General features: G+C 36.6%; 1 protein-coding gene across 1 annotated transcript in view; it reads right to left on the bottom strand.

Annotated features, from left to right (window-relative positions):
* Positions 1-16,420, bottom strand: part of LOC128145451 (transcription initiation factor TFIID subunit 4-like) — a 151,351-nt gene that overhangs the window by 40,403 nt on the left and 94,528 nt on the right. The window contains exon 14 of the mRNA XM_052795538.1: positions 5,769-5,891. Coding sequence (XP_052651498.1) covers positions 5,769-5,891 — 123 coding nt within the window. The remainder of the gene's footprint in view (positions 1-5,768; positions 5,892-16,420) is intronic.

Raw genomic sequence — 16,420 nt, 5'->3', positions numbered from 1 at the left:
GTCATTCCAAGGATCTTTGAAAGCAGTTGCCATAAAATTACTTTAGTTCCAAAAAGGTGAGGGAATCGCCTAAAGATTTGCTCAGAGCATGGCAATCCCACTGACTGGTGTTTTTCCCCAAAATAAAAAAAATCTATTCATTAGTTCTAATTCTTTCAGATCTGTCAGAAGCAGTTATGCCTCACAGTTATATGTTGGCTGATTCGTGAACTTCTAAACCTGCATGATATTCGTTGAGTAGACACTTTGGAGAGAACCCAATGCACAACCTTTCCGTAACAAAGACTTCTGCAAGACACACTATATGTATCTTTTGTTTAAAAGGGCAAGAAAGGAAGGAAATAAGGCCAGGTTTTCCAAGCGACAGCTCTGTCATACTTTTTTTATCATGTCTGACCCATTCCAAAGAGAAAATTACCTAGTATCCTGATTTCTTCTTAATATTGTTAAAATACTAACAACGGATTTGAGGAATAATTGCAGGGTTGCTGAAATGTCTATGGATAACCCAAGCATGAAGTGAGAATGCCAGCTGTAATGTGTGCAAACACAATAATCGTGTTCAATCCTGGATAACTAAAAAGAGACCGTAGGCAAAAGTACTTCCTTCCAACTATGTCACAGTACCCAAGTGCCTCCCAAACAATCATGACTTCATCCTTACATTTCCACTTAGAAATTAGGAATTACTAGTAGTACAAAGATCTGACAGAGGGGAATATTAAGTAACTTTTCTATGTCTGCATTTGGAAGTCTCCGGTATAACACAGATTTCCACGTCTCAAATCAGAATCTTAATCATGTTTTATACAAAACCTTAACATGAAAACAGCTTTAAAATGCTCAAATTATACCATCCGAAAGATGAATTTAATTAAAAAAATGTGGTGCCTTGTACCTGAAATACATTTCACAATCACCTTAGTAATTAGCTTTTCTCTACACAAAACATCACTGTTCTAACTGTAGTTGTGTTGGGACTTTCCAGGTCTGCAAGAACATTACTTTTCTTGGAATATACTGGATGAGAAAAGACACAAAGTATCAGATCTCCCTTGGAGCGCTAGCCCAACATGCGCTCCTGCAAATTTTGGAAGATGGTGTTTGGGATAGTTTGGTGAATATTCTTAAGATGACTACTCTTCCACTATGCAAGAAAGAGGGTTTTTTCTTATCCCTAAAATGACTGTCTTCAATAAGTGGTGATTCACTGAACTAGCCCTGAAGCTGCCTTTGGAAGCTCAGTATTCAAAAACCATCTGTGCCAGCAAGTACCAGGAGAGGGCTTTCACTTGATATTTAAACAAATTATACCCTCAGATATTTCAAACATATACTCTATATTTATGTATTTTGGGATACTAGCCATAGGTCTTGATGAAAAGCCAAATTATTTCATTATTATTATTCTTAAATACAGAAAAATACTTGCATTTAACCTCTACACTTTAATTCCATAGTAAAAAATGAGGGACTTTGAAATAAGCAAATTCTGCATTCATGCCACCTTAGCACTACTCAAATATTTAACTTGTAAAGCTACCTGACCTAGTCTTGTGATGGTTAATGCTTTTCTTAAAGCTTTAACTCTTACAATTACATGAAAATATCTATCTATAAACAAAACTGATTTTTTATCCTAATTCTTAAAAGCCTTACAATTCAGGAAAAGCTTGAAAATATGAACTGAATAGATTCAAAATCCATAAGGTAAACAAAAGCAACTCAAAAATTTATTATTTTTATTCTGACATTAGAGGTGCTTAAGGATACTAACTAAAGAGCTTAAATGGTTGCTGTCTTCCCTTTCCTGTGTACGTCATCCACTGCCCTACCTTTGCCATCCACTGCTGTGTACCAACACAGGCATTAACAGGACCCACACAGCAAATGAAAATTAGGCAGTACTGCTGCTAAATGCATAACATGGTTCAGGACTGTTAGATACCTAACTTGATAATCATCATGCGTTAAATTCCAAAAAGCAGTAGCATTTAAAGATATTTTCCAATAATTTTATCTAGTATCATTAAATAAATTTAAAAACCTACAAAATTCTGCAAATGCAGTATTTTCAACTCTGCAAGGCAGAGAAGCTGAATTCTTCCAAAGGTATCTCATTTCTCTTTACCCCTTCTCTTTCACTCTTGATCTAAACTGCATTATAATAATAAGCAGGCTGAATTACTAATGAGCTGCCGGCTGCTACAGAGGAAGCTGTGTTTCTAGCAGATTATCTAAAATACGAGAAGACAAGAAAGGTACTAAAAAGAAAGCGAATGAAGAGCAGGTGATCTCAAGTTTGCTGTCTGCCTTGTTGTAAGTTCCTTTTCCAGTGCTCACTGGGCTCTAGGCCAAACTACTTCAGCAAGCTAAGCAGAAACTATTCAATTCTTATTGTTGTTAGGTTAGTTTTCTGCCAATTTATCAAATGGAAACGGTTAGCACAGGGTACAGCAAGAGCCAGAGCCAATGAAAGGGAAGGGGCAGGAATGTACTACTAGGGATTGGGATAGAGATCACAGTCAGATTAGCTCAGGCTACCGTGTAATCACAGTCTGAAACTAGTTACACATTTGGTGGCAGTGTTATTTGAGGACATCTAGCCCCTGCTCATCCACTTTTCTATAAAAAACTTTTTTCCCATTTTTTTTGAAAGGAATTTTTTATATGGCTGCATGGAGAAGCAAATCAAAGAACATAGATGATGTAAAAATAACCTCACTCCAAAACTGCTAATTTTCCATCTCCCCAAGCAATCAAAAAACCCAGCCATACTAGTACAAAAGAGGCAAATGATGGGCCTGGCCTTGATAACTTAAGTTAATCCTGCCACCTGAAAAAAAAAAAAAAAAAAAAAAATCTATTTAGCTATGGCTTGAAAACAAGCAAAGAAGTCCAAATGAGCCCTGGCTATGTGAGACAGAGAACAAGTTTAAAGAAAACACTCTTGAACAAAGTGCTGGTGGAGAAATACTTGCAGTTATGAGCACAAGCTTTTTCACATTTATAAAAGCTGTGTAAGAGCTGTTTCTCAGTATACAACAAACAGTACACAGAAACACTAAGCTTTTCCACCAACTTTTTCTCTCAAGCAAACTAACCGTCACTACTGCCTAAACTGACCTCCTGCTCAGATCAAAAGGGTATTATTAAAAAGATTCAATTTCCAAAGAGAAATTGTGAGCTAGCATTTCTGTTGAACCAAGAAGTTGGACTGCAATCCAACACTTCTCATTGAAAAAAAGAGTCAATGCAACTAAGTAAAATATCAAACAACAGATAGTTCAGAAAAGGAAAAAATGTAACATGAAGGGGTGGGATGATTTGTAAATGGTATCTCTTTGAATCAGCAAGCACACAGTGTCCCAGCTGCAACAAAAGCACACATGTATGTCAAAAAGGATTAATGATCAGACCAGCAACTTTAAGGACAAAACCTGGATGTTTTGACCAAAAAAAAAAAAAAAAAAAAAAGGCAGGCCAAGAAAGCTCTTGCTAAGTCAGACCTTGCAAACAGAGATTATCAGTAGCAAGACTTAAGAAGCTTAGAAATTGCTTAGAGAAATCAGAGGGTCGTAGACGTAGTGGAAGTCACACATCTGAAGGTGGAACTGGGCTAAGTGGATGTCTGTAAAACAGGACACGGTCTTATTACTTTTTTCTATGTTGTTTATAGTCTCCAGAAATCCAAAGAAGAGAAATCAGATAGTCTTAGACAAACAGTGCAAATTTCCAGTACCTTTTTAGAGTGAAACATTTTTGAGGAGTTGAGTTTATTTCTGCATAGCAGCCGTAATAAGTAGCTCAGAAGAATAACAGAAAGAGGGAGTTTCTAGCAGCCAACTTGCATGACACAGCTTCTACAATACTTTAGATCCTATCCCCAGAAAAGACACTGAATACTCCAGATACAGTATCCAAGTCCTTGAAATCAGCTTGCAGCCAGGCACCAATGTCAGTTGGCCAGGATGGTTAGAAGCTAGGAGGAGAGGGATGGGGACAATCCAGTCTGAACTGGCAAAACAGCCACACAATTCATGACTCCAGGAAATCCACATATCGGCAAAAACTTCAAGGATAATTTGTCAATTGAGTAACATAGAAGTTCAGCAAAATTGGGGCTAGGGGAGCAATAAAAGGAAGCAAAAGTCTCCAGAAGTCTTTGGAATTTGCAACAGACCTTTATCTTTCTTTGAAGCACTGTACCAGGAGAGTAAGGAACTTCTAGAGAGAAGGGGAAGCTGTTCGCCATAACCCATTCAGGCATATAGCTCTGAATAAAATGTTTCACTGAAGGTGACCACAATTTTGTTCATCAAATTATAAAAGCTTAAAAAAGGATTATTTTTTTTACAAGGGGCAATAGACAAAAATTAAATTCTGATACTTAGGAGAAAATATTCCTTTGGTCAAGTAAAGATAAGTGGGCAATGTACATTTGTTAATTTCTGAAGGGATCCATGTATTATTAGAAAGTTCAGATTATTTTAAAATTAATTTTGTGTGAAAGCCAAAGCTATCGCTATCCAGTTGAGCTTCTAATGAAAGCTTCTTTTGGCCTGTTGTTGCGGGATTTCTTACAGGAGCATACAGAGGAGAACAGAATTCTTTACTGAATGTAAGACAAGGAGGGAGACTGAAAGGAAGGGAATGTAACAGGACAACACAAAGCCCGGGAAGCTCCCTCAGTCTGAAACTAATTTGACCAGAAAACAGAAGCACCTCCTACATATTTGAAGTCACAAGTCAACTTTAGAACATAAACAAGATCTACTTCTATTCCTAGCTCAGCTAATTCCTTAGCACTAATCTTAGCACATAAAAAGAGAGAGAAGTCAGATAAAAGCTATCCAAAATGGGAAACAAAAAGGCCTTTGGAAATGCCTGGCATTTAGACAGTCAAATGTCTGAGCCAAAACTGTTAGTCAGTTATTCAAAACAAAATGTTTGCATTTTCCTCACAACAGACATATAACAGGGAGAATTACTTTGACTCCTATTGTGTAGGCATATTTAGCAGAAACAAAAGAAGCCCAACTATAGCTGTACTAAACAACACGGTACTCTGTAAAGAGTTATCCGAGGTAATGCAACCATGTTACCCTACCTCTCCACCTTGGTTAATATATATCACGCTTTTGATGATTTTGCATTCCATCGTGTAGTATAGCTATTTCTCCATTTAAGATAACAGGAGAATCATGCTAACGAATCCGATTCAACTTCTAGAGCACAGTATCCTTATTAAAATTACATACAATTTAGCATGATTACAAACTCACCTTTGCAGTTGCATGGGACAACCAGCCATTCTGTAAAAAGTTTTGACACATATTTGTCACAAAACCACACTTACTGGTATTACTACAAACTCTTGGTCCAAACTGTAAGCAAGACTACAGTTATGTTTTTCCAGATATTTCTTCATGCCCTACTCTTTTTTCTGTTTTCCTTTGGATTATGAAGAGGAGAAAATAAGTATAAAGGCAGTGAACAGTTTAAGAGACAGACCTATACTTGACTTTCAACTTATTTTTAAAATATCCTTTCATTATCTGTTGAAAGTTAACACTTGAAAATACAACTAAGAGATGTCATTTTAACTGTGCCAAGATAAACTGGACCCACAGTCTTTCTAATTTAGTAATCTGCATCACCTCTTCCAAGTTACACAGTTCAGTGAAAATATCGGCATACAGCACCTCTAGTTATTCCTACTAGGTTTTGAAATAATAATTTCTCTTATTCTGTGTATAGACATATACCTCTCCTCCTATGGTAAGCAGTCCAGGTGAATCAAGCTTCCGTTTCTTCCGGGGACCAATAGCTGCCAATGCAGTTAGATTGGCATCCCTCTGCCTCATTTGTGCAAGTTCTTGCTGCTGCATCTATTAGAGAGAGAAAAAACTCTTTAGTTTTTATTCTGCTGTCATTTCAAAAAGTTATTCTCAGACTTGCGAGCATGAGGTAAAAGTCACACATGAGCAACCTCTAAGTACTTTGCTGTTCCTAGAAATACCATTTTAGCAGCTCAGGCATGCAGCCTTGCAGTAGAGTAACAATGAAGATATGGAAGTTCTCTTGACTTTCGACAGGATTTCTGCTTCCAAATAACTCAACTGTTTTTGAAAACTCCATCCTTATCCTTGAAAAATGCCTTAGCCAGTAAGTACTATATACTAACTACACATCTCCAGTTTAAGATTGATATGAAGAGTATAAATACCAATTCAAATCCTCAAAAAAACATCTCAAACATTTTCTTTCATCGCAGATTTACTTGGAGTATTTAAAATATACTTGATATTTCCTTCCGTATCTAGATTAATAAAACACCCCTATCTAAACATTAGCAGAAGTTAATGCTGACACAAAAACCCTACAAAATGAATTTACAACTGCTTTCTGGGATTAGAACTTAGGTAACAACACATTTGACCAGTTTGAGGCTAAGCAGCCAATGTGCCAGTTGCATTACATAACAACATAGCATGCTACAGAAAATAAGAGAAAATACTCTGGCCACCCCATGATGAAGAGGTAAGATTGCATATTCATTATAAACTGTATAATCCTTTAGAGAGTTAATGATAAAGAGACATATTCCCATGAACAATATTACTTTAATAAATACTCTGATCATCAATACTACACAAGAATAGTTGATTAGGTAATGCAGCATATGATTTTAATTAGATAAAAGCATTCATAGCTCTTAGTAATCATTAATTTCAAAACTTTGGGTTTGCAAAATCCTTCAATAAATTCAGAGGAGGTGTTTGTTTTCTAATCCCATTGATGTCATACTTGTTCCCACCTCAACAGAAATGCACAGAACACTACCTCAAGAAATCCAGTAGTGGTAATAAAAACATTGTATGATACAGGCACAATTCTTCATTAAAATAAAACTGAACTGACAAGTGTAGATAGAAGCGTCTCAGCCATTACTTACATGTGAGCTGCATAGACAAGCAGGGCCTGAACTATCTTGGCCAATGTTGAAAGGAAAGGAGGTTTAAACAAAAAAGTACCAATGTATGGTATCTTTTTTCCATTCAGTTCTGCCTAGAAAAGCAGGACCACTTCATACATCCTATTTAGTGCATTTTTTCATGTTTATTCATTTAGCAATGCGACATTATTTTCACGTTCTTCAGAGAAAGCAAATTCAGTACATTTAGAGTTTGAAAAGCCATTTTTCACATTTTTATGCTATATATTTTGGAACTTCAGTTATTATCATAACTTCAATATAACATTATCTACAAATATACATCTCATTTATCTACAGGATAAAAGAATTTCCTAAATACAAAAAAGAAATGTGGAAAAATATCTAAATAGTGCAAAGGTCTATACATACTTCTCTTTGCCAATTCATATTAGGTTTTTAGCTCAAATATCTTTGGCTCTCTTCCAGATTAAATGCCAGTTAGACAGACCTGCCCGCTTACCCTTTCAAGGTAGATAGCAACAGTGGTGAGCTCTAATCATTTACAAAGGTCATGATCGGAAGCTAGCCCGTAAGCAGTCATTTAAAATTCAATTGATCCCTATTTGTAGTCAGGGAAAGAAAATGGACATTTCAGCTGTATTGTAATTATGAGGCTTCAAGGCAACTGTAAATAGATGTGCAAATCCAGATACTGGCAAATACCTTAGAGAAGAAATTATTACTATAGTATAACATATATCCAGGAAAGGTTGAAGATAAAACTGCATATAAAAAAAGATCAATCATCTTTTTGCTAATTTGCCATGCTTGCCAGCCTATAAGGGTTATCACAATTATCAGAAGTCTGATGAATATTTAAGCAAGGGCCAACTGGCTTACAGTGATCTCAGACGAAGTTGTAAAGTGGATGGCTTCACAGAATAAGAAATTTTGCACTGGAGTAAGTATTTGTTTCCTGGGAGGTGCAGGTCAGAAATATAGTTTAGTAGGTAACTGGTATCATGCAAAGGTTATTATATGATTATCTTATCCAGAGTCACCATTTTCAGACCAACAGTACGCTAATACTGACTTGGCTCTTTGTACTACCTGTACTGCGATATACAGTGATCGTTTCAACATGTAATATAAGCACACAGTGCCTCTGAAAAGTTGTTCTAAGAACTATAATTTAGTATTGTTTTATTTTTGCACATGCAAATTGTAAAACAAAACATGCCATTTCTCTAAATTCCACATAGTGGGGGACAAATCCTACCCTCACTTTGAAACCTGCAAAGTGTCTGGTGCTGTTTTATGAAGAAAACATGGAACAGATTCAAGAGTCTGCGGAAGAGTTTGTACTCATTTATTCATCAGGTTCTTTGTCCTTTCTTTTTGATTCAGGGAGAAGAGCTAAAGATAGTTCTTTATATCACATACTAATTTTTGACAAATGTGTTGGCCTAGCACTGATTGTCCAAACAAATGCACGAGATTTTCAACTACCTGTAATTTAGCACATGACAGGAAACCTGGCTCAGCAGACAGAGCCAAAGGAGCTGGGCTCTGTTCTACTGACACTGGGTGAATACCAGCAAGACCTTTCCCTTCACTTCCCCGTGCCTCTCACCCCGCTTCACCCAGCTTGTCTATTGAGGCTATAAGGTCTCCAGACATGGATCTTCCTCTACTACATGCCTTACTTATGATCTAGCCCCAGTGGGACTAACAGATACTGCTTTAATACAAATAAGGAATATGCTGCCAGGTACAAAAACTCCAAACAAAAAACCAATACAATTTCTGACATTGGTTTTACAGCACACACCTCGGCATACAATAGGAATGAACAACCTTCTTATGTAAATCTTAACGAATGTTGGTCAAAAAATATCAAATACATCAAACACACGTGCATCATCAGTAAGGTCACAGGATCCTGATGTTTTATAAAATAAAGGCTGAAGTGCTGAAATACTTGATGGATACTATGTTGCACAAATTCTCATCAATCTTTTAAAAATTAATTCAGTGATTTTTTTTTTTCCCAAAGCTCATCTGAAGGCAGAGTATCATAAAATTACATTTTAAAATAATCAAAAGAATAATGATCCCGATACTGATTACCAACAGAAGCCTTCATCTTGCAGTGGTTAATGTACTCCAGGTGGCTTAAGGGAACATCTCTGCACACTCACTATTAACTATCAATTTGCTTACAATAAAACATCTTTGTAGTTTAAGGATACTTACTAGTGAGACATTTGACAAGATTCCTGGATGTTATTTAACATCCCAGAGCAGACTAACCACCATTGTTGGCTTCTTCATACCCCCAATTCCAACTTCCTCTTCTTTCCATCTCAAAGTCACATACTTCTGTTTTTTCATAACCTACATCAGATTATCTGTGCCAGTCTCCTACTCATCATCTGACTCTTCATCAAAAATATTATCCTCAATAGTAATCTTTGGGGTTAAAAAAAAAAAAAAAGCAGTATCTTGGCTTCAGTTCAAAAGAAGGGGACACTGCCTTTCATGAAGACATTTACACATGCAATGTGACTGCTAACATCTGATTCAACGGGAGCTTTTCAAAATTAATGCCATGGAAATATGAGCTATTTTTAATAGTCATAAAACCTGATATGGTTATTGCAGGTATCTTGCAAGCAGGTATCTTGCAAGAAGTTTAGGAACAGCCAAACAGTTTTGTGGGAGTTGTGTAATTAACATAGATTTAATTACTCTAATTTGGTGCGAACAGAGATTACTTTTAAAACATACCTCTTGTACAACCAGATGCCAAACGCATGACCCTGACCAGTGGAGGCTCTTCTCCTCAGCATACTCTGGAACCATATTCTCTACGTCAAGTAGAAATGACTTTGCAACTAGCTTTGCATACATGGTTCCAAAGTAATCACCCTCTGAATTCTCAGCGCTAAGAATAGTGTGAATTAAATGTAGCCATCTTCAACGTTCTGAAATTACTCTTAAAAGTACCTGTGAAACTAAAGCTACTTCAGCTTCTTACTTTACGTGATCAGTTATGTTTTAAAGTTGCAAAGGAGCCTGTTACTACAATATAGTTTATCTTCTAAGCCAGTTAGTAATTTCTGGATATTTAAACAAATGAAGCACCTGTTAATATCTATACATCCTGATAAAATAAATAAATTTCCTGGCTGCCCAGGAAGTGGTTGATTCACCATCCCTGGAGGTATTCAAAAAGCGAGTGGACAGGGTACTCCAGGGCATGGTTTAGGGGGCACGGTTAATGGTTGGACTCGATGATCTTGAAGGTCTTTTCCAACCGAAATGATTCTATGATTCTATGATTTGGCAGAAATGAATCTAACTTACTACATCAACCAACAAGATGCAACCGTTTGATAATTGCATTCATTCACACTCTCATTTTCCTATTGGACTGCTGATGCAGTATCATTCTTTAACTTGCCTTCATCACAATTAATATGGATATGTTTATCAATAGCATATTAAAAATTTTTGCCCTCTGGGAAGGAAGCGATACTTCATTCAGAACCACACTAATCAACAACGATTAACTTTTTTGAAAGTCAAAATATTTATCTAAAACACAGACAAATATTCCAATATATTATTCAAGAAAAAAATGCTTACAAATGAGATGCTGCTCCTTGCTCCTTATCTGATCCCAATGTATTTCTAGCATGCCATTTACTTACTGACAGGTATTTCATTACTTAATGACAACTTGAAGAAATCCCTTTGATGAAAAGTACAGTATAAGAATTAAGCACCAATATTATTTCACACAATGAAATTTTCTTCTTTGTGATGGTGGCATAACATTACAACTACAAAAAGAACACTACTTCACTACTTTATTAGTAAAGCTAACAACAGAGGTTCTAAAATTTTAGTTGTTTTCCTTAGATCATTATTTGTTATGATACATTTAGGTATTTCAGAAAGAAGTGCCACAAGCCATATGCCACAAGGAAGACAGCCATATGTCTATCTGAAGTATCAACATTAGAACTTAAAATCTGGATTTAGTAATTTCCAAAACGAAGAACGCACTTATTCATGGCATGCTTTGTAAATAATTTTGCAAGAGAAACCAAGCATTTACTTTAAGCCTTTTTCACTTTAAGCCTTTTCTGCACTACAAGCCGTCATGAGAACAGTCACTGAGATACTAATAAATAAATATATGGTGTGATCACACGCTCAGTGAATTTTTTTTTTTTCTTAGATTTCTACTTCCACTGGCAGTTGTGGCAGTCCACACAACTGGAAGAAACCACCTGTTTCACAAATTAGTATGGTTTCATTTTCAAGATTTCTTTAAGAACTACATCCCCCATCCATTACTCTAACTAGTATTTTAATAACCACAGAGAACAGTGAAGATTATTATCCACTTTTCTACAAGATCAACTAATCCAAGAGTGCATTCAAGGAAGTTATGGCTAGAGGAATAAATTCTATGGATTTGTTCCAGGTATGAATTTGGTCTGGAAAGACAACTGTAAAACAAATGCTGGATACTTGGTATGAACACCTACAGATCTCAAGCCAAACACCTTCTCCAATCCAGAAAATTAAATGGCCTAGCAGTGGCTGTAATCTGTACTGTCAACAGAGGATTATTCCTCTTCAGTGAGCACAAGTGTGTTAACGTCAGCTATGCAAACATCCCAGTGAATCTCACCTGCTCACCTGAATCCACAGGAAAAGGGAATGTCAAACAGCTAGTGAGGCACTGCACTACTCAACAGAAAGACAGGAGCTGTTCAAAACCAAAAAGCATCTTGAAAGGAAGGCAAAATGTGCTCCAAATGGAGGGCAAAACCTAAGCAAACTGAAATTAGCTTTGTTTAAAGCAGAGAGGTAGATGAACTACGAGCCTGAGCTGTAGCTGCTAAGGACTGCACTAAGAAATTTCCTTCAATATGATCAGAAAGTAAGAGGACGACTGGGACTCTTTAACAATTCAAGTCTACATATAAGTACCTTTAAAAATAAAAGGGAGAAGAGGGAGTGGCATCACATAAGAGAGAAAGGTCAAAGAGGTGTTTTTCTACCTACAGGCAGACATCAGGGATAATTTTAGGCCTGGAAGGAAAATAACTTGGTGACAGAGAGACAGAGATGACTGTGAAGATAAAGAAGAAAGAGCTTGAGGAAGTAGTCAAGTATGTTTAAATACTGTCAATATAGGATTTGATAAGGGAATAGAAGCTGAGTTGTACAAGTTTCTGTAGTCACAGAGCCAACTCAGCCCACAAAGAACTAGATTTTGGCTACTTACAATTCCCAACATAATTCAGAAATACCACCTAAGAAGAAGAAAAGAGGACAGAGAAGAGGCTAACAGCACAACAGAAGCTATAAATATCGACAGACTGTAAACTGCAATCAAGAATGAAGACAGCCAGGAATGAACATCAAACAGGAAACTGGCAACGGAGAGTGCTAGATGGCAGAAATGTTTGATGAAAGCAAGATCATATAAACAATGATTTAAGCATTGATTTCTATCCAACAGGCATCAATGAAGATCCCTCCTAATTCTGTTTGCGATGGATGGTTTAATTCCTGGTAACAGGGTCATATGCTGGGAAAAGCTTGTCTTAATTGATGGTTCTGCAACATGTATCTATCAGTCTCAGACAGTGATTACACCCCTTGGAAAAACATCTTTTTTGCTGAGGAGAGCCTGAAATGTGGAGCCATTACACATGTCCTAAGATGTCCACAACAGAAGGTGCAATTAAAAAATGAAACTCATTAAAAATGCTGGCAGTAACCTCAACAAGTCCAGGACAATGATCAAGAAGGATCGGTACATCAGTGAACTTCAAAGACACAGTCCTGAAAAACAGATAACGTCTGCAGAATGCCCATGCTGTGCTCCCGCCTCTCTTTTGTACTACCGAAGTCCCTAAAGCTCAGCAGAACTCCTACAGCAATAGCATGCTGGTCCAAAGTACCTAAAGTTTAGAAGTGGCCATGCAACAATGCAATACCAGAGAAGTCTTACATGTGTAATAGCAAATCATACACGGAACACATTCTGTGAGACTTTTAACCATCACAGCTCTGCCAAATTACACATAATTTTCTTCAGTACAAAGCTGGAATGCTACTTCTCCACAAGAGTTGTCCCACAACTCAGTAAAACTTCCAATCATCACTTGCTATGGCTGCACATCTATTTGAAGTAGATCAAGATTTTACTTTACTGGAAAAGGTGTATGTGGTGGGTATTCCCCCCCCCCCCCCCTTTTTTTTCCCCCCACACACTTTTAACAACAGTTGAAAATTATTGCATAGTGTTTGAAAAAAAATCACCCTGGGCAAAGACTAAGCTGGGAACATTTCAGCCCCCAAGATGAATGTTTCTCAAAATAATGAGCATCTGAATACAGTTCTGGAACCTTAACTGGGGTAGTTTTGATCAAGTGTCTTTCCTACAATAGACATTTGTGTTTATTACATCTAATTTCATTACGTATTAGAAGTTTACTCAGATTTTCCATTAACATTTGCCATATTACTTTCAACACAATATATGTCAAACTTCTGATACAGAAAATGCCAGGTGCATCCTGCCTTTCATTTTTATTTTTCCCTGAAAAAAAGCCTTAATTGTAATCTTCTCCACTCATGTACATTACCCAGTTAAATGTGATTTTTAAAATAATTATCAGTGAAACTACAATTTTATCTCCTTACTACTCAAGACCACATACTGTCTGAACTGATTCATATATATATTCATACTCATAGGTTTAATTTTCTTGGAGGTTTCCTTAAAAGCTTACTTACAGCTTACAAAAAAATCAAAAGCATGAAGAATTTTGAGAGTGATTTTAAAGTCTTGTAATTCTTTAATATACTTCGTCTCTAGTACTATTTTATTCCCCAAATAGTTTTAAGTTCTTATCCCACTAGACCCTTTAATCAACTAATGCTCTTTATGGGTATATATGAACTTCTTTTTGTTAATTCTGTATATTCTTGGTTAGTTGCCTTTTTGATTTTTAAAATACAGTGCACTATTTTAATTTAACTTAAACCCATTTATTTCTGCAACTGTCCAACCATCTCTTAAGCTACATATTCCTACCTATAGTAATACAAGGTGTAATAAATACTTTTTTTAGAACGATATCCCTCAAATTCCTCTGAAAGAGTTCTACAACAATGGGATTTTTTGTCCTTCCAGTAACCTTAATCATTACATTTCTTCATTCCTCAAAATCTGCTGTTCGGGCTCCAGCACATTTTGTCTGGTTTTGGTTATACTATTCCTCAAACAACTTACCTCCAGTAGCACCAGTTCGAGGCTCTTCCATACTAAGCTGGAGACACCCCTATTTTAAGCCTTGATATTCTTTAGGTCCCATAACAGTGTTTGGCAGATTCACCGAGCCAAATACAGATCATTTGAGCAAAGGGTTTCTGAGGCACAAACAACTGGCAGCATCAGCATTACTAGAATTGGCAACTTTTTGAGATGCCAGTAATTTACTTGTAAGATCAGAAAAAGTTCTGAAACGATTTCCCTAAGATTTGTTATTTTATTTTTTTGTTATCAGTCTTAATTATATTTTGGAGCAACACAACAACGGACAATTACAAATCTTCTCAAACTGTTCTTCAAAGGAAACAAGACATACTCACACAGTATAAATATGACTGGTAAGAATACCAGTCAAAAAGCTTGATGGCTTACTCACAGGCTCCTGAATTCAGGTGCAAGCAACAGAAGAGTATCTTCACTCTTGGGGTATCAGTGAGAAAGACTGGTTAAGATCTTTTCCCAGGCCCTTTGTTAATCTAAGCAGGGGTTTACTATCCTCCCAAGATTTCTAGGATGTTATTCTTTCCCCCTGAAGTGAGACACTATGTGAGGGCTCCAAAACTGATGCTTTAATGAAGATTAGGGAATACAAAATACAGTGAAAACCTGTATAAACGATGGTCATGTCTAGAGTTACAGACTAAAGTTACAAAGAGCAGCAAACTTGTTGCGCTGTGGATTTAGTTAGGGAGGTCTGACAGAAACACCGGGATAATGGGAGCTAACTCAACTAAGAGAAGCGAGGAAATAAATATGCTTTGCTTTTTTAAAATCATGCACTGGAAAATACAAGGGTCAGATGAACCACACAACCAAGCTTTCTATCAGTTCCCCACGCTTGCAGCTGGAGTGCACACAGTAACTCCCAGAGGCTATGCTGTCCACTGTAACACAGTGTTGAAGGTTGTACTAGAACATGAATCAACTGCTCTGTTTTTCAGATGGTGAAGTATCCCTGAAATAAACATTTTTAAAAATACCCTTTAAAGAATCTTTCATTGTATCTGAGTAATACAACAGCCACTTGGATAGTGAAAACTCTCCATGGCCACTACAGCTTTGTGTTAGTACTATGAGACTCTGATCAAGAGTTTTATCTGCACGATCTTCTCCACACGTCATGAGTTTTAATAGCATAGCATGGCCTTTTGTTACTTTTATTTCTATTCCATCTCTGGCACACACTTGAAATCTGAAATAATTACGAACCATTACACCAGAACTGTACCAAAAACATGGCGAAAGTGTGTTCTTGGTTAGTACATCAATGGAGTCAACTGAAGACTGAGGTACATAGCAATATCTCAGCTTCGTGGAAGTGAAGACCGATACTACGTCATACCATAAAATCTCAAGCCAGCCTGAAGCATTTTCCTCATTTTTTCAAAATAATAAATATTTCTATCTTTTGGTAAAATTTCTCTGCTTACATGTCATTACCACAAAATTTCAGAATAGCAGAAATTTTAAGTGCATTTAAAATACTAGTTAATCAGAAATTCTGGTAAAAGGCTTTATGAACTAGATTATTCCAAAAGAAAATGCCCAGATTTTGATACCAATCCTCTAGCATTCTTATGGGAAATCTGCATCTTGAAACTGCCAGCCTCATTTGAGGAAATGAGGCAAATGTAGCAACCTACTAAAAATCATTTGGCTGTAATAAGTAATTTTAATCAAATAGTTAGAAAGAATAGCATTGAAGTTAATTTCTGAAGTGTCAGAAACAGATGGGAAATGTGTAGGGCAGAGACTGGTTGTGCACTTTTAACGCAGTCTGGATTGTGGTTTGATCAAGTCTAAGTGACATGACAAAAACAATTTTAATTTATTCTGAAACTATATTCAACTAAAGAATACACAATATAGCAAGTATGCTACTCTCTTCAAAAGCGAGATTTGAGGCAGAGCAATACCAGGAACAAAAATAGCCAGACGCCCAACTTCTTCTCCCCCTTAAAAGTTATGGGGGTAGTACCGGGGGTTCGCTTGCAAAATGGAAGTTCCACTGGGGATGCAAAACAAGCTCAAAATTTAAATAATCTACATCTTTTCTATTTTAGATTTAACTATAGCAAAACCGCTACTGCTCATTTCTCCTGCAGATCAAGGGA

The sequence above is a fragment of the Harpia harpyja genome, chromosome 9, assembly GCF_026419915.1.
Source record: "Harpia harpyja isolate bHarHar1 chromosome 9, bHarHar1 primary haplotype, whole genome shotgun sequence".
Taxonomy (NCBI): domain Eukaryota; kingdom Metazoa; phylum Chordata; class Aves; order Accipitriformes; family Accipitridae; genus Harpia; species Harpia harpyja.
The sequence above is the reverse complement of the archived record's forward strand: the minus strand, read 5'-3'. Positions and strand labels throughout refer to the sequence as shown.